This window comes from Sparassis crispa (genome assembly GCF_003851025.1).
Source record: "Sparassis crispa DNA, contig_000010F, whole genome shotgun sequence".
NCBI lineage: Eukaryota > Fungi > Basidiomycota > Agaricomycetes > Polyporales > Sparassidaceae > Sparassis > Sparassis crispa.
In genome coordinates this window covers 500,335-525,193 of record NW_020939758.1, presented here as the reverse complement: position 1 = coordinate 525,193, position 24,859 = coordinate 500,335, and the positions used below count along the sequence as shown (strand labels likewise).

Below are 24,859 nucleotides of genomic sequence, written 5' to 3'. Positions count from 1 at the left end.
ATTCCCCAGGTGCTGGTACACAAAAGGTGTATGAGAGCATTTCCGAAGAGCATGTACTTACAGTAAGCGAAATTATCTAATTCTCATTTTTAAATAAATGCGGTAGCCATCGTTCAAGAACCATTCAGAGAACGGTCGAGCGGACTGCAGACTGGGCTCCGTGCTCTAGCACCGAGCCGTGTATGATTTCCGCCTACTGCGCGGCTGACTGTATCATAGGCACTTCCCTGTGTGCAACTCTTCCGTGCGGCCGCTCAGTTATTAGATAGGAATATCCAAGGAAGAATTCATGCCATATGCCGTTACTTCTGTAATTCCAAGTTGACATCATAGAACAAAGGAAGCGGGTGGGATATATTGCCAGAAAACGTCATGGGCTCGTGCGCAGGAGGTTGCTCGTTTACCAAAACTGTGACTGAAGTGTATGCTCGTGGGTGGAAGACATGACGGCTAATTTCTTTCGGAGAGGAGAACGTGCGCGAGCCTCAGGCTGAGCGGCACGTCCTGTAGGGGACGTCATGTGCCCCCGCGGTAGCAGCCTGTTTTCCTTTATCACCCGCACCTCCTCCACTCTGGTTCGTCAAGCTCACATCATAAACCCCGCCACCGACACCAACCTCGACGACGACGACGACGACAGCCACAACGAGCACCATCCCACCGTAGCCTAGTAATGAAATATATTGAAGTCCCCGAGCTCGAGCGGCTCGCGCAGGCGCTGACCCACGAGGGCCCGGAATGCTCTGTCCACACGCGGATAGAGGCGTACAGCTGCAAGAACATCAAGCGCGACAAGAAGCTCTTCCGCACCCTCGAGAATGCATACAACGATGAGCTCTCCAACTCCCCGCCCGTCCCGTCCTTCATCGCGCTCGACCGCGAGCCCGACATGACCCCCTTCGGACCCATGCAGGAGCAGCACTCCCGCAGGACCCTCTACCTCCTCATCGCCACCCTCAATGTCGCCTTCCCCGACCACGAGTTCTCCGACGTCCGTCCCTGGCACTTTAGTCGCGAGGAGAGCGGCGCAAGCGTCCTCAACTCCCTCAGCACCACCCTCGCATCACCCCACCGCGCCGGCATGCAGGCCCCGCGGACATACTCCGCGTACCCGCCGACTTCCGCCGACTTCTTCCCCTCATCCGTGCCCACGTCCTCCTCGCCCTCAGACTACTTCAAGCCCAGCCCCCACGCGCCATCGAAGGCCGTGTCAGGCACGCACCCCACCCTCTACCGCATCCTCAACGACGTCATCGGGCTCTCCGACTGCGAGGTCTACTCGTACTCGCCCGACATCGAGTTCGACCCGCACGCGAACGACTTCTCCGACGACGAGGACGATTTAGCGTCCGTCGGAGACGCGGAGTCCTCTACGGATGACGAAGAGACCACGTTCCAGTTCGACGACTACGACGTCGACGAGGTGCGCCGTCAGCCGAGCTGGCGGAGCACTGTCACCACGTCCAGCGAGGACTCCGACGACCTCCTCGCGCGCTCGATGTCGCCTATGCACATCCGGATGAAGCGCCGCGGTGCGCTGCTCTGGAGTTCGCACTGGTTCTTCCTTAACCGGAAGCTGAAGCGCATATTGTTTATCTCAGTGTGGGCCCGTGCGAAGAGCATACAGTCCTGGGTGGATGACGAGGAGGCGTATGGCTCCCCGGGGAAGGTCACTGGCGAGAGGTTCCTGGGCTGGGAGGGCGCCATCGGTGCTGGGGCCCGCGCGATGGGGCTGAGAGCCTCAATTTAAGTGGAGACCTGTAAGTCGCCCCACTTCCTGGTGAAAGTGAGCGTTAGTTGACGGAGCGCAGTCAAGACACTATACCACACACCTTAACGGGACGACCTGCTTGCTATTATTTAAACCCACACTGCCTAGGACAATGTCTTGGTGCTTCTTCGTATCCGGTTCTTATTTTAGTGTACTGGTATTTTTCTTGCCATCAGTCTCCACATTGCCTACCTTGGGTACGACTGATGTTAACCGCCATGTACTAGTGTGTACTCGCCAGAAATCCAGCCAGCTGATGTCAGCCGCCATGTACTTGTGTGTACTTGCCAGGAGTTCAGCCTATTCTTCATCATCCTTTCCCAGCTGTTGAACGCCAAGCTGTAGAAAGGTAGGAGGAAGGACGGGTCTTTATGACTGGCGTAGGCCTGCTGCATGCATATTCTTCCAACTACTGTTGCAAGAATATTCAAGAAGCGGGAAACTCGGTAAGGCGAGCGGGGTAACACGGACGAACGAAGGAAGGAGCAAGTGGTGTCATCTTATAAGCGATACAGACGAGTCATAATGTAGGCGATACGACTTCCAGATCTCAGACATGAGTCATAACTGCGTGACAGGCGGACCATGGTGCGCCTGCAATACGCAACGCCCAATTAGAATGAGACGGTTAGTTTGAAATAGCGAAGCGTAATGACTCACAAGCAACTATCATTCGAGGTGGCTGTGCTCAGATCTCTGAGGGATCAACTCTTGGGGATCTGAGCACAACCACTTCGACACCGACGAAGGCTACACTAGGGAACGAAGGAGAGAGGTGTCGTGCACAGATGAGTCACAACGTGTCATGGCGCATGGACTTGTGGCCGGAAGATGTGAATAAGACCGCGAGTGGTCAAGGGTGCACATGGCAAGCAGCTCACGCTAACCACAGGACTCACAGGAGAGAGAGCGGAAATGAGAGGAAAGTCATCGGAACCAGGATTATTGCCAGAGAACAGCAAGCCGAGCGCCACATTCCGCCAAATATTTCGGCACGACAGTCCACACGAGCGGTAGCACAGCATCAAAAATGTTGCATTACCAGAATATCAGGCGGTGCCAATTGCGCATACGTAGATTGTCTCTTTGATTGTGTTCTTTTGACACTGACCACATCCTGGAAAACTGCTCCATGAGAACGTACAATTTCCTCAATGCACGGTGCACGGATTGAGCCACCCCAGTCCCATGAATGTGTCGCCGCTAAGATGCTGCAAGCTGCGAGGTCGAAAAATGAGACAGCAGTAGCGGGAGAGACTCGCCTGTAAACATTGACGTCCGCTTCACCAACTCATTGACATGACAAGTGACAACGTCTTGCAATCATTTGCGAGACCAGTTCGAGAGGCGTAATTCAAACTTCCCAGCGAAGAACTTCCCGCCGGAGTAAATGGGCGATGCGGAAAGTCATTCCGCGATGTACTCCAGCGAGGAAGTGCAGTCTCTATTCGCAACTCTTCTGCACAGACCACTTGAGCGCAGCCGCGTCGACCAACGCTTTGCAGAACGAGAAAAAACTACGCAGGCAAGAGAGATGGTGGTTGAGAGTCAAGGGGTGCGCGGCAACCACGAGAAGATTATCACATCGATAACACCGAAAAAAATTACGGTGATCTGGCTTCCGGGACGTAAATAACGCCACACCTTCATCGATTGCCATATCGGCTTGCGTCGCGTCCGCTTACGTGATTGTTTGGCAAGAGCTTCTGATCCTAACAACGCCTCCACGTGCTTACGGACTTTGGCAGCGAAACGCGCACGACCTCTGGAATGTTTCCTCAGTTCTCCAATCCGCATACCCTTTCTCAAGCCACTAAAAGGGTAGATCGCTTGGCTTTAGAGGACAATGACCATCCGCCAAGCTATGAGGGAGCAGAACGCACAGAGATGATCGCACAGCTGGAAGGATTGCTGAAGAGATCATTCGGAAACCTGACCACTTCTCCTCGTGATCAAGAGCACGACACTCCAAGAAGAAAAAAGCGACGAATAGGTGCAGACGATGTGCACTTGTCGGAGTCATCTCCTCTCCGTATGTCGAGCTTTCTATAGCGCACATCTGCACTTCATTGAGCAGACATGCAGCATTCCGCCTAGTCTCGCGTGCACTTCCCCCCAAATCTATCCTTCTCAAACCAAAGCCTCCCCCAGCCATAGTGTGAGTTTACCGTTTCACTCTTTTGTTCAGTATTTGAACTAGTGCAGAGTCCAGGAACCTTCTTGCGAGGATGACGAAATAGAGGCTGAACGCCGGCGGGCACAGGCTCAAGCTGTCGCAGTAGATTTTGACTGGGTTATGGCAGAATCCAAGCAGACATATCTTGTATGTGCCGATTTATAAGGCAGCTTCAGCTTCTCACTCTCCTGCATTCACAGCCCTCCAAGAACGACCACAAGAAAGTCATTCACGTCCAAGCCCAGCTTGCAACTCCTGAGCCAATCATGATGGTAGTAGAACGGGAGAAACCTCCGCCGAGGAAACCAAAGCTCGCGCTCTCCCTGCCACCCGCGGACTTCCAGCCATCTCCGCATTCCCTACCCGCGCAAGGAGTATTGTGTCCAGTAGTCGACGTGACAACTCCAGGTCTACCTGAACCGAAGAGAAAACGATGCAGAAAACCTCATGTCCCTCGTCCTCGGCCCCCGGCGATGTTCTGGAGACCCTTTCATGGGATGGGTGGGAAGAGCGCAGGGTACGCCATGGGGTATGAGGGGAGCTGGCCGGTGCATGAGAACGACCCGCGCTGCTATACGTATCAGCGAGATACCATGCGAAGGGGTTCCCTTATGCAGTCGTACTTCTGACGACCACCCACATGCTCTGCCTTCTCCGCTGTCCGAAGGAATCTCACTTAGGTTGCTTGCTCGCCAATGCTCACCCACTCCCTAGGATGATCGGTGCCAGTGGATTCTAACACTGTACTATTGCTTTTGGTCTACTACATCACAATTACATCGCGTACTTACATTTACCACAGCTAATGTATAACAAGAAAATCGCCAAAATCCCTTCGCTTCTACACCGAAAATAACCAAGCATGTGCGATAAAGAGAGGTGATATAAACGAAGGTGAACCGTATCTTGAGAGCCAAGTCCAGCTAGAACTGCAACAGAATAAGGGATACAACACAACGTGAAGTGAGTACAAGGGACACAGGACCATGATCAAGAGACCATCTCAAATATGTCATAATGTACTCGCCGCGAGCTCAAAATACCGTCCCCGATTTTCTTCTCGACGGGAGAAGATTGGGACGAGGAAGGCATGCTCTCGAGCGGATTGAGCCTGATGGGAGTCATCCGGAACTCATCAGTACTGAGGTTGTTGCTGAAGTCATTCCTGAGGCGAGTGCGTGGAAGCTCTACATCGGGCAAAGAAGAGTGAGCAACTGGTGTCAAAACGTGCAGGGTAGACATACCCCCGGTGTACGAGTCTGTAGAGTCCCTCTCGTTCGACAGGATTTCCAGCGTCTTCTGATTCGTCTCGGGTATGAGCAATGTGGACAGCATGCCAGTGAGCATGAAGAAGCTGAAGATTTCGAGGCTGCAGAAAGAAATCGCGACGCGTGTGTGAGCAGGCCCCAATACAGGCGTTATGTATACCGATGAGCTCACATGTGGTCAATGAATGCATTCGGGCCGCCAATGTCCTTGAGCCACTGGAAGGCTACCTGCGCAATGACGGCGCCCAGCTTTCCGCTGGCAGCAGAAATGCCGTGGGCTGTTGAGCGATATCGCGTCGGGAACGCCTCGCCGGGGACGATGAACGTCGTCGTGTTGGGTCCAAAGTTCTGGAAGAAGTTCGCGAGGCAGTAGAGGAAGACGAAGACCGCCAATCCCTTCGACGTCTCCACCAGTTTCCTGTACGCAAACCCTGAAGTGAGGAGAGTGTGAGATAACGGCAATATGAAGCGCAAGGCGAACTGACCCATCACGATCAGTAGCACGGCTAGGATGGCGAAGCCCCAGAATTGGATGGGCTTGCGGCCCCAGCGGTCGATGACCAAGAATGTCGCCCAATAACCGGGGACAAAGCCCGCCACGGAGAGGATGAGATTCCCGATGCACATGTTCTTCATGCTCACGTATATGGCGTTGGTGGCAGTAAGGCTACCGGGTGATCCAAAACCAATAGCGTTGAGGATGACCGAGGAGTTGAGTCCCAAGCCGTAGAATGCAATCTAGCGAGGACATCAGCATCCACAAACGTCCGATGGGTGTGATGGTGGACTGACATCGAGCGCAAACCACGAGTAAGATGTGCCCAGCAGAACCTTGAAGTTCTCCCATCTCCCAAAGTACGACCTGAAGTCAGACTGGACCTCACGCCGTGCATGTGCGCGGTGCGTGACGGCGTCGGGGTTGACGGTGTACGTGCCAGTGGTAAGGAACATATCCACGTCCTCCGCGGCCTGCTGGACGTTGCGCTCGATGTCCATCGTGTAGCGAGGGGTCTCCGGGATGGTAAGGCGGAAGTACAGGGCAATCGACGCAGGGACGCAGCCAAACCCGATGATGATGCGCCATATTTGGTCGAGGTGGAGCAGGAAGGTGGGTGAGTCCGTGTCGAGTGTGCGCTTGTATGCGAGGACGGCGATGAGGGAAACGAGCGTGGCAGCTGCAGCGGAGACCGTGAACAAACATATTGGAACGCGGAGAGCAGGACATACAAAGTTGGCCCCATCCTTGGTTGGCGAAGACCGCAGTCATGATGCGTCCCCGAATGTGGACAGACGAGAACTCAGATGAGATTACAGCGCTGAGCGGGTAGTCACCGCCGATGCCTATGCCCATCTGCATCAACCCATGGTCAGTGCGAAGGCATTGGATGAATGGACGTATAATTCACTATAGTTCTCCAGGTGATGAGGACACCAATGAAACTGATTCCGTAGCCCGCACCGGATATGCACTGACCGAGAGTCGCGACAATCATGATGATGAGCTCTAGACCATCTGGATCACACGTGCCGTCAATCGCGAGGAGGTGGGGTTTGGTTGTGGAGCACTCACAAATGCGCTTGCGGCCCATTATGTCTGCGAGCCAGCCGAAAATCAACTGCCCAGCGAGGATGCCCACAGGCGTCGCGATCTTGATGCCTAGCTGTTGCATAGAGCTCAACGAGCGATTTGCTAGGTTTGGATCCGTCGCATCGACTAGAAATAGTCGCGTTTAAGACACGTGCTGCGCTGAAATGCAAACATGACATACCTGAGCCGTACAAGTATCCGAGTATAGACGAGACGATGTTGATCGCGAATATGTCATAGCTAGTGCATCACCAGTCACAAACTCAGTCCAAGGTTCAGAAACACGCTCAAGCTCACGCGTCAGTGAAGAAGCCTGCGCCAGATACAAACGCTACTTTGACATGGAACCATCTGCGGCATCACCAGCACAACTATCAGCTTGAAAGATTGGCAGCGTGACGAGAAGTGACGCACGAAAACTTGGCATTGTCGATCTCAGCGAGGAGCGCAGCACGCTGGTCGCTCAGATACGAGACAGCGCCATCCTTGGACTGTCGCGCGATGTGGAAGTCGCTCGACACGGAGGTGTGGGTGAACGCCGAGACCGCGATGGGGGACGTTGCCATGAGCGAGGGGCGCAGGCCCGAGGGGTATCGCGCGGCGTGACACTATGTCGGTGGAGGCTCGCAGCGCATTCGGAGCGCGGGTTGGCGGCATGCGGCATACTTATATTGAGCCTGAGGAAATGAGGAACCACTCGCAGGGCGTCTCCCGTAGACCGGCTCCCTCCGCGGTGCCTGATCTCAAACGTTCGCGTTCACCGGCGTGACCGTGATAGTTCTGCCCGTATAGTGCGCACTACAAACCTTGGGCTCCGTTGGTAAATACCACATACAGATCATCATCAGACGTCGTCAACGTCCATGAGGAAGCACGTACGACATAACGGAATATCTCTCCCACCCCGTCTCACCGAGAGGGTCCAGAAGGGTGCTCATCTTTTCAGACATGGATTGCGTTTGCACATTCGTCCAAAGGTATCATATGCACCTATCTGCAGCCTCCCATGCCCACCGCCGCTTCTGGGCCGGTTGACGGAATTAGTTCAGTTACTTTAGGCTAGAAGTCACATTGATCTCACGCAAAACGGGCGTACTGGCAAATAGCTGTATTTTTTTTTTCTCTGGAATTTGAAGTCTTGGCCGCTAGTCGAACGACGTTGAAAATACGCGTGTTAAGTTCCGCAGTGCTGTCGAATGTCGACGTCGTAGACAATTTGATGAGAGGCACCGGGCCCGGAAAATTTCGATAACGCGAGTCCGGCGCTGGAACGTTGAACGTGTGTGATCACGATGAGATCTCAGCTTATCGACCTTCTATATCCGGACACCTCAAGAACGTTGAAAAACCAAGCCCGAGCTCGAGGCTCGCGTTACTGCGCCTCTGTTCTACAGCTGGCGGATGCAAATTTTCTGCAAGTTCTGGTACCGACAAGGTTATGTGAAAAATTGCGGACCATCGTGCTCGACCGCGGGCCCACGCGCACCCCGCACAACGCCGAGGCGGACCGCTCAAAAACTACGGGCGCGCGTATGCACCGACTCGCATCAATGACACTAATACCGTGAAAAATGGAAGAGAAGCCAAGGAGCAGACGGGAATTAATGACTGCTACTTGCATGTCCGTACCTCGCATCAAGACACACCGAAGTGTGTGGAGACCCTGTTGAAGTCTCCAAACCGCTGGCCCCGGCCGCACGAGCGCGCCCATGTTCGTCGGGAGAACCGTATGTGGTTGAGCCTATCGTTGAGTCTGGCATCCAGGAGTGTGGGGGGTCTACCCCAGTGGGCCCGATCGAAGGCGTCATCGAGGGTAAAGGCCACGGCGTGCGGCACGTCGCTCAGCATCCAATACGTCCGTTGAAATTTTGTTGGCGGCCCACGTCGCATTGACAACAACATCAGAGGAGCACGACGGAAGCATGTCTCGAAATAGTCGAGCTTCGACTGTTCAGGGACCGTAGCAATCTGCCAGTGAAGACAAGAAGACCACACGGATAGATGATATATACGTTCCTTCGAGTTCGCTCTATGGCACAGACGCCCCCACCCCAGGACACAGAATGCAGAATTTGACGCACACAACAAACCCGGCAGCACCCGCGCGCTTTCAGCCAGCGCAACCACCTAGTCCACGGAGCAGCTGCAGAGGCACAGAAAAGCCGCTAGCTCCGTCCTTCTGCAACGCCTAGGTCATCTCGATCTCTGCAGCTGCGGGCAGGCTCGATCGCACTATGACTGCAAAATGCAAAACGCTTCAATATCGCTTCCGTGCCTGACCAGTGCGAGGCTCGAGAGGCGAATCGATTGGGCAAGCTCTGGCACGCGAGCGAACCCAGGTCGAGGAAGTCGTCCTTGGAAGGCGGCAACATCGATGATACAGCGATGTGCGGTGAGTCGATATTTTGCTTCGCCCGCGGAACTCGAGCAATTTGTTTCTGCAAATCCCGCCGAAAGGTCAGTGATAAACAAGGGATGGGCCCCCAGAAAACGAGCAGGCTTTCCAGAGCGGACGAATATGCTGACCGTCGAGCCACATATATGAAGCCTGAAATCTCGAAGGGAACAAGACAACCGTGGACAGCGTTCCAGCCATCGAATACACTTCGAACACTCACCGGTGACGGACAGGCAGCGCATCCCGAGCCGGCGGCAGGCGGGGGGTGGCTTATTCATAAACTAGGACCGCCGAGGCCTGTGAAGAGTTAGTCTGAGAGGGACGAATGGATGATGACTCGGGGATGCGGCTCGGGGGAGATTATGCGGCCCCAAATGACTGACTGACTGACGAACGTGCGCACGATAGATTTGGACTTGAATCAGTGAATATGAGTGCGATTCGTGGCTCGCATGTTGTCGAGACTTGCGGAGCGGTATGCGAGGGCGCTGCGAGTTGCAATGCACCGCTGCTGACAGCGAACTGAATAACTAAATTTTTGTGTAGAGTGCAGGCTGTCCGCACATGCGGTGAGCGAGTGAACATGGTTCCAAAGCGGACAAAAAAGGTGCACCACCGGCGCATTGCATTACGATTGACAGCAGTGAGATACTGACAGCCATACTTGGTTTCCGAGGAGAGTCAGTGGGCACAGGGCGATATACATAGCCCGCATCAGCTGACGGACATAATGCACTCACTAATGGGGAAACGTTCGCGCACGTAGTGCTTATGGTCAGCGGTCGCCGTTGTGAATTATTCTGGCAGGCGAGGTGGATGGGCTATCGGTGTGCTCGGAGCGTCCTCCACAAGCTATGCACTCATCTTAAGGGAATAAAAATGATGTCAATGAAGGGCGTGGCTACATGTAGCATACTCACGATTGTTCCACAGACAGCGCACGTCAACTCTCGGGCTCCCGAAGCGGATCTGCACCAACGTAACTGGACGGAGGATACGTTCCGCGTCGACGCGCCTGAGCCATCTCGATCGCGGCCGCACGATTGCAAAATGGAGAAAAAAAAGCATTTGGCCTGCCTGCCTTCGACTGGCTTCCTGTGAAAAATCGAGACTGGAGCGCGGAGCGCACCGTGCTAGGCCCGAATACGGCCTCCGTCCAGGACGTCGTCGTCGCCCGGAAATACAGACAACCTGATTTGACTCCGAGAAATCGAGACTTGAGACTCGAGCGCACAGCGCAAGGCCTGAATACGACCTCCGTCCAGGAAGTCGTCGTCGCCCGGAGACAAAGATAACCCGATTTGACTCTGAGAATGCGGACGGCTTGCAGCAGTGGATGCGGTCGAGAAGTCCCTCGCCCACGCCCTCGGCCTTCCACGGCAAGCTCAGAAACGAATACACCCAGCGCGCCTTGAGCTCCCTCCAGAAACGCACACGTTTTCCTCCAGAGCGGATGAATCGAACATTATGTACAGTAGGTTGCTGCGAGTGGGTGGGGTCCACATAGCACCACACACGACCAGTTCTGGCTGCGAGGCCTTGCTGCGGTCTCGAATCGCACGAAAACATCCGCGGCGCGGTCCATTCCAGAGCTGGCACTCGCTCACCAGTTCGACATGCGTGCAAGCTGATGATCACGATCGATTGCAAAATGAAAAAAATGCATTTTTTTGCTTCCAGCCTGCCTTCGACTGGCATTCCTCTGAGAAATCGAGACTCGAGCGCGAGCGCACCGCGCCAGGCCTGAATACGACCTGACCTCCTTCCAGGAAGTCGTCGTCACCTGGAGACACAGACAACCCCATGACGCGTGTTCGCATTGGACTCTGAGAAACCAGAACGACGACGGCTCGCAGCAGGGGATGCGCTCGAGAATTATCCCCGCCCGCGCCCGCGCCCTTCTACGCAGAGCCCCTCGGTTCTTCCACGGAGAGCTCAGAAACGGAAACACCCAGCGCGCCTTGAACTCAATCCAGAAACGCACAACTTTTCGTCCAGAGCGGACGAAGCGAATACTATGTAGCGCGCTGCGAGCGGGTGGTCCACAATGCACCACATGTCCGGCTGCGCTGCGGTCTCGGATCGCAGATACATCCGCGCCGCCGCAGTCCATTCCAGCCATCGAGAGCCGGTGCACCCACTCGCCAGTTCGGTGTGCAAAGGTCGGGACCACCAGAGTGGGGTAGCAGCGAGCGGTGGCTCACAGGCGGTGTGCCTGGCGAACGTGCGGGCGGTGGGCGCGTTGACGGATCTGGGCCAACGGCCGTCGCGCTGTACATGTGCTGAATACGTGCCATTTGCCGGACTGAAGGGCGGACGCGTACTCGAAGGCCGATGCGGATGCCGCACACCAAGTGGCGACGTATACGCTCGGATGGGGCGTGGGGGACGGATAAGCGGGTGATGTGGACAGAGATGATGCGCCACCAATGCCTTGCGTCATGCATCCATGATTGGCAGCGATACTCGTGATCCGAGGACAGCGGGCGCGCGACATCGCACATTTCAGATAGGGTCGATAGGCCGCACAGCGCGCGTGCCGAAAAGGTATCGCACATACGGACTAGAACTGGGCAGAGGCGCACGGTGATTATTCGAGGCGGCACCTAGCGGTGCGCGCTCTGGTCCTGGAAACCACCGCAGCGAGCCAGCACTGGGCACGGGTCCTGAAGATGACAGCATCATGCCGACGAGAGTCGGCTTATACGTTCGCCAGACGGCGCGTCACGCATCATCGACGCGCTCGGAGCACCGTGCCGATTCAGCGCTCGCCGACGCCCCCATCGCCCGCGGGGTGAGCGTCCCCCCCGAGGCAAGATGTCGATGAACACTCAACGCGATCGTCGGCACAGCTCAAGCCCCTGCTCACCGCCCCGATCTGCGCACACCCGAGGTGCGCGCGGGCCGCGGCAACACACGGTGTGCTTCGACTTCGCGAAGATCGCGCGCGCGCGACTGAACCTTGGTATACTTACCGCCTGGGCCCCACGCTTCTATCGGTCCACCTGGAGAGAGTGGGGGAGCGGGCGATGCTCCTGGAGACTGTCGCCCGTCCTTGGGATCCTGGGTTTCACGTCGGTGCACACTGCAGTGGGCCAGGCCTGCTAGGGCGGTCGCCATCGTGACAGCGTGGAGGGGAGAAGGGGGGGGGCGAAGGAAGCAGGGAAGGGAAGGAGGGGAGAGGACCGCATGACTGTGGCATTCGGCAGACGTGCTGCCCTGGCGGGTGTGAGCGCCAAACGTGTGCGACACGCGCGGAATTGTTGTAGTGTGCTATAGCACGCGGTGGCGCATTCTGCTGTCAGCGTGGTTGGCTGAAGTGGAATGAATGGACGGGATGGGAAGCGGGGGACACAGAAAGGGACTGATACCGCCGATGCAGAGGAGTCGGGCAGTGCTGGCTGCACTGGCGGTAGCGTGACACTCGAGTTGGAGCAGGAGTAGGTGCGCCGGCTGGGAACGCCACTAGCGTCATGGCGAGCCGGGGGGGGGGAGACACGTTCATTATGCTCGGCTATTTCTGCGAGAGGTGAGGCACACCGTCGAGCTCGACGATCGATCATCGGTGGGTCTTACTGGCGTACCGTGGACGAGGAGTACGTTACCGGGAAGCTTCGCGGTGTGGCGCTCTGCGTCGAGATACGATGGGGTGTACACATATGACTTGATATCCTCCGCAGCGTCACAGAAGGGGGGGCGTGCACGGGTAGATACTAATAGAGAAGATAGCCCTGAGATTCCAAGTATACATGTCTCGCGGGCACGGATGAGTCAAGTGAACTCCAGCAGAACGGTAAAGGCAATTTGATTAAGGAGACGCTTCCCAGGCACAGCAACGTCGCGGGACGTCTACGCAGTGGCGAGGCTGAGTGCGGTGGACAGAGCAGTGGGCCATCGACCGAGGAGAGCGGGGGAAACCGGTACCGAGAAAATTTGGATGTCGAGGCACGAATGGCTAGTACTTGCAATTGGTAGCCTGACGGGGACACGGCGCAGGGAGAGGAGGCAGACGGCGGGAGAAGGAGCAGCCGAGGGAGCGCAGAGGGAACGTGCATGGCGAGAAGTCGGTCGTCCGCTTTGGGAAAGGGGGCCAAACAGGGCCAAAGAGACGCGACGCGTGCGATGATTGGCCGGACGCGTCGAACGTGCGAGGTACTGAGCGTCTGGTCCCCTCGCGGTGCACCCCGCAGAAGCGGTCAAGGCAGCTCAAACCTTGCTCCATTCCAGGCCGTTTCATCAGATCTGTCCGGTTTTCCCTGGCCCGGCTCGCCTTTCTCCACATAAAATCCCCCGCCCATGACCTGCCTCTCCTTCTGTCCCTCATCCTTCCTTCTCCCGCCCGACCACCACCCCGTCCCGCTCGCTGACTCCGAGTCGAGATGGCCGCAACCTACACTGCCGAAAAGGTCTCCACCAATTCCTCTGATCCAGAGATCCAGAAGGCTACCGCTTCACATGCCATCGCCCTCGACGAGAGGCGTCGTGCTGCTTTGGCAGAGGTCGATAACGCCCCCTTCTCGTGAGTCTTCTCCGCAGTCGTTCCCCCACCCTTCTCTTATCCCGCTATCCCAGCTGGTTTCACGTCAGGGTGTCGCTCGTCGCCGGCGTAGGTTTCTTCACCGATGCGTGCGTTTCATCTTTTTTTTGCTTCCGCCCGATCACCAATTTCATCCCGCCCTTCCAGCTACGACATCTTCGCTATCAACATCGCCTCCACCATGTTGGGCTACGTCTACGGCAAGGGCCAGGTCCTCAACACCAACCAGTCCCTAGGCGTCAAGGTAGCCACTCCAATCGGTAACCTCTTCGGTCAGCTCTTCTTCGGTTGGATGGCTGATCTCGTCGGTCGTAAGCGCATGTGTAAGTATTTCTCCCTCCCGTTTCATGTCCGTAGTTTGACCCCCCAATGCAGACGGTATCGAGCTCATGTTGATTATCGTCGCGACGTTCGGTCAGGCCGTTGCTGGTCAGGCTCACGCCGCAAATATTATCGCGGTCATCATCACCTGGCGTTTCGTCGTAAGCCTCTGAACATCCCTCACAGCGCACAATCTGACTCGCGCACACAGATGGGCGTCGGAATTGGCGGTGACTACCCCTTGTCCGCCGTCATTTCGTCCGAGTTTGCCTCGGCACGCACCCGTGGGCGTCTCATGACCGCCGTTTTCGCCAACCAGGGTTGGGGCCAGTTCGGTGCGCTTTTGCCTTCGATTTTTGCGGCGTTCCAACCGCTAATCCCGAACGTCTGATAGCCGGCGCGCTCGTCGCCTTCATCATCGTCTCCGCATACAAGCACCGCCTCCTCCACGATAACCCCGCGGTCCTCGCCTCGGTCGACCAAATGTGGCGCCTCCTCATCGGTCTCGGCTGCGTCCCCGGCGCGATCGCCCTCTATTTCCGTCTTACTATTCCCGAAACCCCGCGTTTCACCATGGATGTCGAGCGCAACGTGAAGCAGGCCGCCCAGGACGTCGACAACTTCCTCACCAGCGGCTCGTACTACGTCGACCCCGACGCGATCGTGCAGCGCGTCAAGGCGCCCCGGGCGACAAGGCGCGACTTCATCCAGTACTTCTCCAGGTGGGAGAACATGAAGCAGCTCATCGGCACGTCCTACTCGTGGTTCGCGCTCGACGTACGTGGCTTTTCACTCTGAAATGATTCCGTCTGACTGGCCGACAGATCGCCTTCTACGGTCTCGGTCTCAACTCTGCCATCGTCCTCCAGGCGATCGGCTTTGGCTCGCCGAGCAAGAGCCTCACCGGCACGGCGAAGGTGTACACGAACCTGCGGAACATCTGCGTCGGGAACATCATCCTGTCCGTCGGGGGGCTGATCCCGGGATACTGGGCGTCCTTCCTCGTGATCGACAGCTGGGGCCGCAAGCCGCTGCAGCTGATGGGCTTCACCATGCTCACGATCCTGTTCATCATCATGGGCTTCGGGTACGAGAAGATGAACTCGACGGGCCCGGGCTCGAAGGCGTTCGTGTTCCTGTACTGCCTCGCGAACTTCTTCCAGAACTTTGGGCCGAACACGACGACGTTCATCGTCCCCGGCGAGGCGTTCCCGACGCGGTACCGCTCCACCGGCGCGGGTATCGCCGCGGCGTCGGGCAAGCTCGGCGCGGTCGTCTCGCAGGTGGGCTTTGCGCGGATGATCAACATTGGCGGTACGAATATGTTTGTGAAGCACCTGTGCGTCGCTTTTCTTCTGCTCTGTGTGTGTGTGCGCTTGCTGACGCTGTGCGGTAGGCTGGAGATTCTCGCGTTCTTCATGCTGACGGGCGCGTTCTCGACGCTGCTGATCACGGAGACGAAGCAGCTGACGCTGGAGGAGATCTCGAACGAGAAGCAGGAGGGCTTCATCGAGGGCGTCGCGGAGGCGGTGCCCCCCGTGTAGAGCTAGCTATAGAGCTAGAAGAGCGCTTTTTGTACCCCGTGTCGCTGTTTGACTATACTGACTACCCCTCACTGTCACGCCTCACGACGCATGTTTTTTCTGGCCCCTCCCCCAACCACGATTACCCCCCAACCGTTTCTCGTTGTAGTACTCGCGCGCGCGCGCGTCCACCCCTCCCATGTTGTGTGTCACACTCACTCTATTTTTTTTGGCTATTTTATTTCCCTTTTTTTTTGGTTTGGGCCTTGGCGCTTGGCCGGGGATGGTGATGGTGTGGTTAGGGTGAATAATACCTCGGGTTGGCATGGAAGTACGTGTATTGCTTGTGGAATGCAAAGCTATTTGCGGTCGTTGGGCGTGGCGGTGAAAAACCTCGCGGAGGTGGTGGGGTGGTGCCGGATTTGGAAGGTGTGTAGGATCGCTTTGCGCTGTCTTGGTTCACGATCGCTCGCTGGAGCGTGCGCCGACAGAGGTGACGTAGGTCCCGCGGGCCCGAAGGCGAGGGGTTCGGTTCGTTCGTTTCTTTCTTTCCGTTGTTGTTGTTCTCTTGCAACCATCGACCCGCGTTGTGATTCACACTTGCATCTGCACTCGCACACTATCACGATATATAATAACGGTGCGGGATCTCAGTACTACACTCGACCCCGGGGTTTGCACTGAACCGCGCTGCGTTTGGGTTCCAGGTATCTATCTATCTCGTTTGGGAGTAATATCGAACCCCCCCCCCCCCCCCCCCCCCCCAACTGCCACCGCCATCCAGTAGACCTAAAAGCACGCGATGTCGCCCAAGCGTGAGCCCGAGCGGAAGCCGGAGCTCGTGCCCCCCTCCGGGTTCCAGGAGCCCTCGGACCCGTCGCGCGTCGCGCCCGAGGACCGCCCGGAGTCGGTGCGCGGCGTCGGCGCGAAGGAGGAGCCTGAGAACCCGCAGCTGATTGCGCACGAGAGGGGGGAGCAGGCGACGGACCGCCGGGAGGGTATTGAGCGGAAGGGCGAGCGGGGGAAGGCGCGGTTGTAGGGCGTGCTGGGAGTTGGTTTTGCGTTTTCGTGCGCTGGCAGCCTGGGGGGTTTGTGAGCGGGTTTTTGGGTACGAGACTGGCGGACTGGCAGACTGGCGGGTGTTGTATACTAGCAGTATTTGTGTATTTTTTGGCATTCGTGTAATTGGGTGGCCGTTTGGATCATCCCCCTGTGCATGTCAGTGGATTATAACAAGCGCGGGAGTCTGAGGGCTGTTGTTTGATGCGGCCCCTGCCGGCGTTGTTGTTTAACGTTTAGCACCGTTCTACCTGAAAACGAAAATTAGTTCTGGAACGTGGCGAACATAAAAGTGTTCAATCGCCGCCGACTAGTCTCGATTCTGGACGGCAGGTATGGGGGGTATAACGACACCGTATCGACTTTCGCAGTATTCCCTCCCGCAAAATCGCGCGCAGCGCGTGCACATACGGTGCACCCGGGCGAATGGAAACGAGTCTAGTCGCCGACTTCGCGCAGGACATACAGAAGGCAGAGTACTTGGCTGCTACGATAGACCAAGACCAGCCCTCTACGGTTGCAGAAATTAATTGATATTTGCTGAGGGTAAGTTCAATACTGAACGTTGAATCCTGATTGAATGCTAGTCACGTACACTCGTTCACCAGCCTCTAGTATTGCCCTTGATTCTCCTGGTGCACCGTCCCGACATTCAATTCTCCTAATGGGGAGCAGTATAGAGCGGACACGCACGCCTCGTTTGTGACTGACGGCACTATCGCACGGGGCACGGACTCACCAGCATTGCGGTGAGTGTTTTCTCTCGACTATTAGGAATCGAGATGGCAGACAAGGGCGGCTTACCTCCGCTCGGTTCCTAGGACGTTCGACGTTCGCGGGAAGGACCTCGTCGCAGGGGAAGCTTGCGGCAAAACATAGGCTACGTGCAGGTTTAACGTTCACCTGTGACCGTCGCATTCCTAGCATCATCTGATTCATCGTGTGTCATGCACATGTCCGGCGGACGGTACCAGGTACCAGCAGGCACGTTCGTACCACGTCCCCTTACGAACGTCGTGCGTATGCATCAGTACCTGGTGTCGTCTCAGGCTGTCACGAATCCGGTTGACAAATTGACAGGATACTGAGGACTGCTCATCATAGTATGCATGATCGTTGGTATCTCGTCCCGTGAGCCGCCCCGTGTCCCCGCGCAAACTGTCCCCGCGCAAACAAATTGAAAGGCACGAAAGGACTCGTAGTACATACCGCACCATCCGATACCTGCCCAACAGCCACGAGTATTCCAGAGCACACACTGGATAGCCAAGGCACGGTTGAGAGAAGGCACGAGAAATGCCGCAGACTTCCAGTGGGAACGGGGCTGGACTATAACGGTGTGCCCAGCATTCTAAATGAGTAAGCCCGAGCTTGGGTTCGGCATGCTGGTCAAGAAGGCGGAACAACTCACGTATAGAAATCGCAACCTAGAGGATATTCACAAATCACATGTTATCAACTGTGCTCCTCCAAGGAGTCGAGCGACATTCCGGAGCGACATTCGTACATTTGCACGCGAAGAAATCACGAAAGGACGATACAGTGGAAGACCGCTGGGTAAGTATATAATACCGGCTACGTCTCGATCGCCGCTGGTTTCTTTTTCTGCGTAACAAACAAGGGGTAAGTTTGTATTCGATATAAATCAAGTATGGCGATGGCCGGGACTTGCATATGCAACTGCCTCGAAATCATACTCGATCCCCGCCTCTTCCAGCTTGCGCTTCTTCTGCGCTTGGCGCTTGAGCAGCCGATGCTCCGCCTTCTGCGTCTCCTCCTGTGTCCGGGACTGTGGACCGTAGTGTCAGCTCATAGCAGATATGAACACAGCGCTGCAGGATACCTTGTTGTGCTGCACACGCGCGACACGGTCCCGCGGTACAAGCCGCCACTTTCTGTTCGCCCCGATCCAGAGCTCGGGGTGCACCTCGTCCTTCGGGATGACTTTGCATGTGAGAATATGACCCATGAGCAGGTAGTTGTCCATCGTCTCTGCCACTATTTGGGCGACAGAGGAGGAATCAAACTCGATATATGCGTAGTGCTTTGAACGGCCCGTCTGCGCCAGAGGGTCAGTTGTGCATTGGCGCAGAACTTGGAGGATATTTGACAAGGGCACCTTTTTATTACGCGAAAGCCTCAGTCGGGTGACGTCTCCGAATTGCGCGAAGTATGACCGCATTTGTGCTTCGTAGAATCCATGCGGTATTCGGCCAAGGTATATCACACCGCGGTCCCCCGTCTTTGAACATCGAGCGAATGCTTGTTTTAAACGCAGGCTATGATATGAGCCAAAGCAAGACTCACCGGTTGCCTCTTTGCTTTCTCCAACTTCTTCTTGACAACCACGTCGTCCTTCGCGATCGTAGGGAGCGTATTCACGTCGATCCCTGCCCACTCCTCGCCCACGTCCAGGTCCGAGGCGTCTTCGTCAGACGAATCTTCTGACTCGTCATCATCGACGGGCTCCTGCTCCTGCTCCGATTCTACGTGCTCCTCCTGGACCTCTTTCCGCTTCTTCGAAGGCTTCGCACTTTTTGGCGCTGCGCCGCTGCTCGGCTCAGTAAATTTTGGCTTCGCTGATTCTAACTTCTCCTGGGTGGCTTTGCCTTGTTTTCGCGCTTTTGGCTGCATCTTGAACGGCTTTTGCTGTCGGGGGTGGAGAGGTAGCAACGATAAATTGACTACATCGACGAAATTCGAGAGATCGCGAGCAAGATGAAGATCACATGGTTTTGTTTACCAACAGCCTTAGATCCAAACAACCGCCTCCGATTCTCGACACAACAACATTGTCTCGGCCACGTCTTAACGACCCATTTTTTTCACTCAGTCCGCGGCTGGTGTCTGGCTGTCGATGCTTTGGAGGTTTGAAACTTTGAAAAAAAATCTCATAATTGGTCTACATAACATTCTCGAGGCTCGGCTGAATAGAGGTACTCGAAATAGCGACAAGAGGCTGTTCCCAATATTATGGCATCGACACCTCCGCCAATACACAACTTCAATGTGCAGCCTGTCCCAAGACTTCCGTCGCCTTCGAGCTCACGCCCTCGCCACTCCATAAACACGTCCTTGTCCTTCGGACCGCAATCGCTTGTAAACTCATTCGTGGAAGCCAACAGCGGCACCGCGTCAAATCAGCGCTCGTTCACGTTGGATCCGAATCGTTCACTTCTCCCTGTATCGCCACTATGCTCCTCACCGCGCTTGCCGCGGAGAACAAAGACGACCAGCAGACACCCGCTCGCCAATGACACCACTGACGTGTTCCAGGACGACGCCGATACCGAGGGCGAGGGATACGAATGGAAGATGGTCGATCGTATGCGTCTGTGGAGACATGACGCGCTCCTACAGCATATGTACGACACGGCTGCGTTCTGGGGCGACAAGATCGTCAGTATAACCAGTGAGTATGTTCATTCTCATGACCCGCAGTACAGATTGCTCGATTGTTGCAGATGACCCAAACGACGCGTTTTGGCTTGCGCAGACGTATTTTCTGACGCATCAGTATTCCCGCGCGGAACGACTGCTCACGCGACCGTTCCCCACGTCGCCGCCCAAACCTCCAAACGTACCGGTAGCACCACTGAGCAATGGCCACTTCCAACCGTCTGCACCTGATATTAAGGGAAAGGGGAGAGAGACCGTTGTCTTGCCAATGGCTACGGGAACGCTGGTGGCCCCGAGACTGCCCGTGGGCCCTGGCGAGATGATTGACGTCGCAGTCGGGTTCGAAGAGGGCGTATCGCGACTTGTGGACATGAGTGTTGTGTGCAGATACTTGGCTGCGCAGAGCCAGGTGCGACAAGGTAAATGGACAGATGCATTGGAAATGCTCGGCGAGGCGAACCCCTTCCGTGAGTTGGAGCGGAGTGGTCCTGCAGTTCCGAACTTGGACGGAGGTGTCAAGGTACGAGCTTTGGTCTACTCGTTTACTCGCCAACTGACTCGCGGTGGAGATTGAATCGTCGATGTGCCATTTACGCGGACTGATGATGCTGAAATTGAGCCGTTCGGAAAAGGCGAAACATTGTTTCATGGAAGCGCTTGCACTGGACGTGAAATGTTTCGAATCATTCGAGCAGCTCGTCCGTGGAGAGATGATGACCCCGGACGAAGGTTTGTGATCCCCATACCGATGCGAGCTGCACTCATCAGCTGAGCCATCTCAGAGTGGGATTTCATACAGTCACTCCCATACAGCGACCAGATCCCCGAAGACGCAGAATTCGTGAAGCTTATCTACACCTCCCAACTGCGCAAATACAAACATGCAGAGGAGCATGCTCTCACTAGGCGGCGCCTCGTCGATGAGTACGGACTAGGCGACAATCCCGACGTGTTATACAGCTTCGCAGACGCACTATACACACAGTTCAGATGGGCAGATTGTTTTGCTGTCACCACGAGGTATTGTCTGTCTATCATGTTGTCTGCGCGTCACTCACGCGCCAGGCAGAATTCTCGGCCTTGTGGACGTGCATGCGCCAACTATGCCAGTACATATAGCCTGCATGCACCATCTTTCGCACCTAAACTCGAAGCTATTCCTCCTTGCGCACGAGCTTGTCGAGAAAGAGCCGGAGTCTCCAATTAGCTGGTATGCGGTGGGTGTGTGGTATCTCACCCGGAAAAAGTGGACAGAAGCGAGATCGTACTTCAGGTGTGTCCATCTCTGTCAGTGGGCATCTTCCAGGACGGCTAAACACGCCTGCTAAAGTAAGACATCGCTCATGGACCCGCGCTTTGGCCCGGCGTGGATTGCGTTCGCTCACACGTTCGCGTTGGAGGGCGAGCATGACCACGCGGTGACGGCATATTCCACATGCTCGCGGATGTTCACTGGGTGAGCTAGTCGAACGTCTCGGTATCCCTTCATACTGATGCAGTAGCTCTTAGCTCGCACCTTCCCCTAATGTTTGTCGGCATGGAACATATCATTTTGTCCAACCAAACCCTCGCAGATGAGGCTTTCAACGCTGCACAGCTCATGTGCGACGGTGACCCATTGCTGATCAACGAGCGCGGCGTGATGGCTTACAATCACGGAAAGTGTGTCACATTTTTTTTTGCATGCACTCGGTTTGGAAGCTGAGTACGAGATAGCTACGAAGAGGCAGTTTTGCTGTTCCAGGAATCGCTGAAGCTGGCAAAGGTGGTTCAGAGCTCTCAGCAAGCGTGGGCACCAACGTACCTCAATCTAGGCACGTCCTTCCGCAAACTTGGGTGAGTGAGCTTCTGAATTGCAGTGTCCCAGTGGCTTTCTGACCGCTTTGAAGGCGCCTGCAGGAGGCGCGAGCGGCGTACCAGCACGTTGTCGAGATCGACCCTCGCAACCAGACCGCACTTGCACTGTTGGGTTTGACTTACCATCTCTTAGGCGATATTGATGCTGCTGTCGTGAAATACCACGAGGTGCGAAGGTTCCGTCCAACCTTGTGGATCTCGTCTCACGGCTTTCATTTATTTCACGTTCAGACTCTCAGCATAGACCCAATTAACGGGCATGTGCTCGAGCTCCTCGACCTCGCACTAGAGGCCAGTGCGGATGCGGGTCCGTTCGGATTCAAGGGCGTCCCAGGAGGAGAAGAGGACTGGGCGCGTCAAATGCGTGAGCACAGGGACAAGGGCAAGCAGATTGCAGCTAGTCGGGACATGCAAGGGCCGGTACATGTCCCTAAAGATGATGAGATGAGTGTTGGGTAGTACATATATAGTGACGTTAAGTTGCGGGTAGTGCACAGTAACAACAGAATGTCTCGGAAGTGTGCGCTTATGGCCAGGCGGACCGTTGATTACCTCGATCCATGTTGCACCTGCACTAACTGGCTTTTTGGTAATTCATCGCTGCGAACTCAAGCTTCAGCTCCAAACTTCATACTCGAGAACGCACAGTGTCTTCCTCATGTCCTGAACACTGCCAGTAGTAAGTACTGCCACTGCCAAGTGAAAACGACAACGTACCGTCAAAGTTTACACGTGACCGCGACACCGTCACCGTTCAACATCTATGGACGATCTAGCCGCAGAAGGAGGTCTCGTCGTCTCTGTCCAGCTCACCGTGACGCGGCCTCACTTTGAATCGAAAGAAGTGTGCACCTCCATCGAAGATAGAGAAGTGGAATGGGAATAGGTACAATGTCTCACTGTACCCAAGACCCGTATCTTCGAATTCTCTCCTCAAATGGATCCGATTCATCACTGGAGTTGTTCTGGAAGCTGAAGGTGGAGTGTGCAACCCTGACAATGCTAATTTCCCCACGATCGACTATGGCAGGCCTCTGATTCCTGCAAACTCGCATATCTACTTTCATGCAAGGCCGGGAGAGCTCGCAAGGATGTTTCCTCTGGACCCCGGCTCTCCTGATCCCTACTCCCCTACCGGATCAGCAACTAGTATGCGCTGCGAGGTCTTTAGAGAGACCATTGTTTTTCGTGATAGAGAGTGTGTTGCATAGCGCTCAGCAGCATATGCATGTTGGTCACACCAAAGAAGACGCGATATGGTACTTGATGCTCTTCCATGTTCTCCATTCTGATAGAACATATTTCTAGTATATCAAAGCACTTACCAGTGGTCGCAACCGTGACACAGGAAAGTGATTGTATCAATGAGATAGACAACCCTCGTAACGGGCTTCTGGTGCCCCCTGGGCTCCATTTGGAGCTCGCAAATACAGATACGGCTTTCCTTCCGAAAGTATGCCAATACACAGCTCGTGAACATGAAAAGATCGCCTGACTTATTATCTTTGGACAGACACCCAACTTCGCAATAGCGACGTCGATGCCAACTTGCAGCCAAGTAGCCGGCAATGGACGGTTCATGACTTCGGAGGTGTCCTTTATCTTGATCTCGCTGATCCTACTCGCACAATGCTCGTCCCTCACAATAAGGCTATCAGTGTTCATTCTGACCAAACTGAGTGGCCTCCAAGCACCCTCTTTGATGCTGTCTACACCTCGTCCGTTATAAAAACACTATCATGATGAATTCCCCACCTTTGTCAGCAAGCATTGGCAAAGCTGCTTCTACCCGGATGGAGTGCAATGAAAACAAGCAGAAGAGGGAGGAAAGACTTGCTAAGCGGCTGAACCGACGTCGTGAAACAGAAGAGAGGGATGTCTTCGATATCCTTCTACTTCTTCCCAAGATTGCAAGGCCACCACCAACAGCGGAACAAAGGGAGAGATAGATCACAGAACAGAGAGAATTGGAGGCCGTCAAGCGCAAGGAACTAGGGCGCAGAGTGACCTCTGTATTCCAGCACGCCGTGAGTCGTCGCTGTGAAGACTTGCTCATAATCATTGGTGTGCTTCTTCCACATCTTGTTGTGCTCATGACCACGAATATTCTTCTCTTCACTGTCAGTCTGTCGTTCTTCGAGATCTTGTCTCCTTGTGCGCGCCCTCATCAATGTTCGGAACCTACATGTACAGGATGTTGTCTCGTTCGTAGAGTGCAATTGTAGTCATAGTCCCGCGGTTTCGATTCGGTGTAATTTACAATTCGGTATAATCTCTGGATGTCGCGCTCTCTGTTTTGGCAGTATTCAATGCAGAGATGGTACCGGTGTATGCACCCAGGGTGGCAGCATATTGCACATTTCGCCTTTTTATAGCATTGTGTTTAGTTGGGTTAAGCTGTTCAAACCTATCGTATGGCCTGTTATTCTATCGCCGTCTTAGTGTTTCTCAAGCAGAAGAATCCAGCCTATTCCCCATGCCCCATCCATCCTTGAGCAGAAGGGGGCCCATCGGAACAATGCTTCATATGCCATAGGAAAACATAACATATCTGAACAGATGCTGGTTCGTAGGAAGTCGAGGGCGTCTCAGGAGGAGACGAGGACTGCGCACGTCAGATGCGCGAGCATAAGGACAAGGCCGAGTAGATCAGGGCCAACGGGCCAACCAAAACACCATGTAAGAGCCTGAGTTGGTGCGGCGGACAGATAACGAGGACGAAAAAGTCTAAAGAAACGTGTTTGCAGTTCGTTTCCCATGGGCATGAGAGACTCGCTGTCGCAGCTGTTTCCGTGATCAACGAGACAGAGAAGAGATGCTTATATCCTCTGGCATAACAATGCGGAATAAACCACCGTCGACTTCGGGACGTAGTGCTCTCTTTTGTGATACACATAGCATACCGTGTCAAGTGTAATCATAAGGACATCTATTCGCAGCTTTCCGACGGAATGGTGAGCCG

General features: G+C 55.2%; 8 protein-coding genes across 8 annotated transcripts; 6 read left to right on the top strand and 2 right to left on the bottom strand.

Moving 5' to 3' along the window:
- Positions 1 to 673: 673 nt before the first annotated feature.
- Positions 674 to 1,750, top strand: SCP_1201650 (predicted protein; the record flags this gene model as incomplete). Its single annotated transcript, XM_027763051.1, has 1 exon — positions 674 to 1,750. One exon carries the CDS (start codon positions 674 to 676, stop codon positions 1,748 to 1,750), a length of 1,077 nt encoding a protein of 358 aa, XP_027618852.1.
- Positions 1,751 to 3,541: 1,791 nt separating this feature from the next.
- On the top strand, positions 3,542 to 4,576 carry SCP_1201640 (hypothetical protein; the record flags this gene model as incomplete). The annotated part of the gene is made up of 4 exons (XM_027763050.1): positions 3,542 to 3,803; positions 3,857 to 3,929; positions 3,977 to 4,094; positions 4,148 to 4,576. 4 exons carry the CDS (start codon positions 3,542 to 3,544, stop codon positions 4,574 to 4,576), a joined length of 882 nt encoding a protein of 293 aa, XP_027618851.1.
- Positions 4,577 to 4,937: 361 nt separating this feature from the next.
- SCP_1201630 (Repressible high-affinity phosphate permease) lies at positions 4,938 to 7,369 on the bottom strand (the record flags this gene model as incomplete). Its single annotated transcript, XM_027763049.1, has 11 exons — positions 4,938 to 5,134; positions 5,192 to 5,316; positions 5,388 to 5,646; positions 5,701 to 5,953; positions 6,008 to 6,390; positions 6,443 to 6,566; positions 6,622 to 6,728; positions 6,786 to 6,929; positions 6,985 to 7,043; positions 7,101 to 7,154; positions 7,218 to 7,369. 11 exons carry the CDS (start codon positions 7,367 to 7,369, stop codon positions 4,938 to 4,940), a joined length of 1,857 nt encoding a protein of 618 aa, XP_027618850.1.
- A 6,211-nt stretch (positions 7,370 to 13,580) lies between these two features.
- SCP_1201620 (Inorganic phosphate transporter PHO84) lies at positions 13,581 to 15,603 on the top strand (the record flags this gene model as incomplete). The annotated part of the gene is made up of 8 exons (XM_027763048.1): positions 13,581 to 13,720; positions 13,774 to 13,827; positions 13,886 to 14,061; positions 14,114 to 14,220; positions 14,271 to 14,394; positions 14,454 to 14,836; positions 14,884 to 15,398; positions 15,456 to 15,603. The coding sequence occupies 8 exons, from the start codon at positions 13,581 to 13,583 to the stop codon at positions 15,601 to 15,603; spliced, it is 1,647 nt and encodes a 548-aa protein (XP_027618849.1).
- Positions 15,604 to 16,384: 781 nt separating this feature from the next.
- Positions 16,385 to 16,621, top strand: SCP_1201610 (hypothetical protein; the record flags this gene model as incomplete). Its single annotated transcript, XM_027763047.1, has 1 exon — positions 16,385 to 16,621. The coding sequence occupies one exon, from the start codon at positions 16,385 to 16,387 to the stop codon at positions 16,619 to 16,621; it is 237 nt and encodes a 78-aa protein (XP_027618848.1).
- Positions 16,622 to 18,216: 1,595 nt separating this feature from the next.
- Positions 18,217 to 19,275, bottom strand: SCP_1201600 (Uncharacterized RNA-binding protein; the record flags this gene model as incomplete). The annotated part of the gene is made up of 5 exons (XM_027763046.1): positions 18,217 to 18,246; positions 18,314 to 18,430; positions 18,485 to 18,700; positions 18,761 to 18,883; positions 18,949 to 19,275. 5 exons carry the CDS (start codon positions 19,273 to 19,275, stop codon positions 18,217 to 18,219), a joined length of 813 nt encoding a protein of 270 aa, XP_027618847.1.
- A 339-nt stretch (positions 19,276 to 19,614) lies between these two features.
- Positions 19,615 to 22,356, top strand: SCP_1201590 (Anaphase-promoting complex subunit cut9; the record flags this gene model as incomplete). Its single annotated transcript, XM_027763045.1, has 10 exons — positions 19,615 to 20,053; positions 20,106 to 20,560; positions 20,610 to 20,769; positions 20,823 to 21,060; positions 21,110 to 21,313; positions 21,371 to 21,496; positions 21,550 to 21,702; positions 21,757 to 21,876; positions 21,930 to 22,065; positions 22,129 to 22,356. The coding sequence occupies 10 exons, from the start codon at positions 19,615 to 19,617 to the stop codon at positions 22,354 to 22,356; spliced, it is 2,259 nt and encodes a 752-aa protein (XP_027618846.1).
- Positions 22,357 to 23,636: 1,280 nt separating this feature from the next.
- On the top strand, positions 23,637 to 23,846 carry SCP_1201580 (hypothetical protein; the record flags this gene model as incomplete). The annotated part of the gene is made up of 1 exon (XM_027763044.1): positions 23,637 to 23,846. The coding sequence occupies one exon, from the start codon at positions 23,637 to 23,639 to the stop codon at positions 23,844 to 23,846; it is 210 nt and encodes a 69-aa protein (XP_027618845.1).
- Positions 23,847 to 24,859: the final 1,013 nt, after the last annotated feature.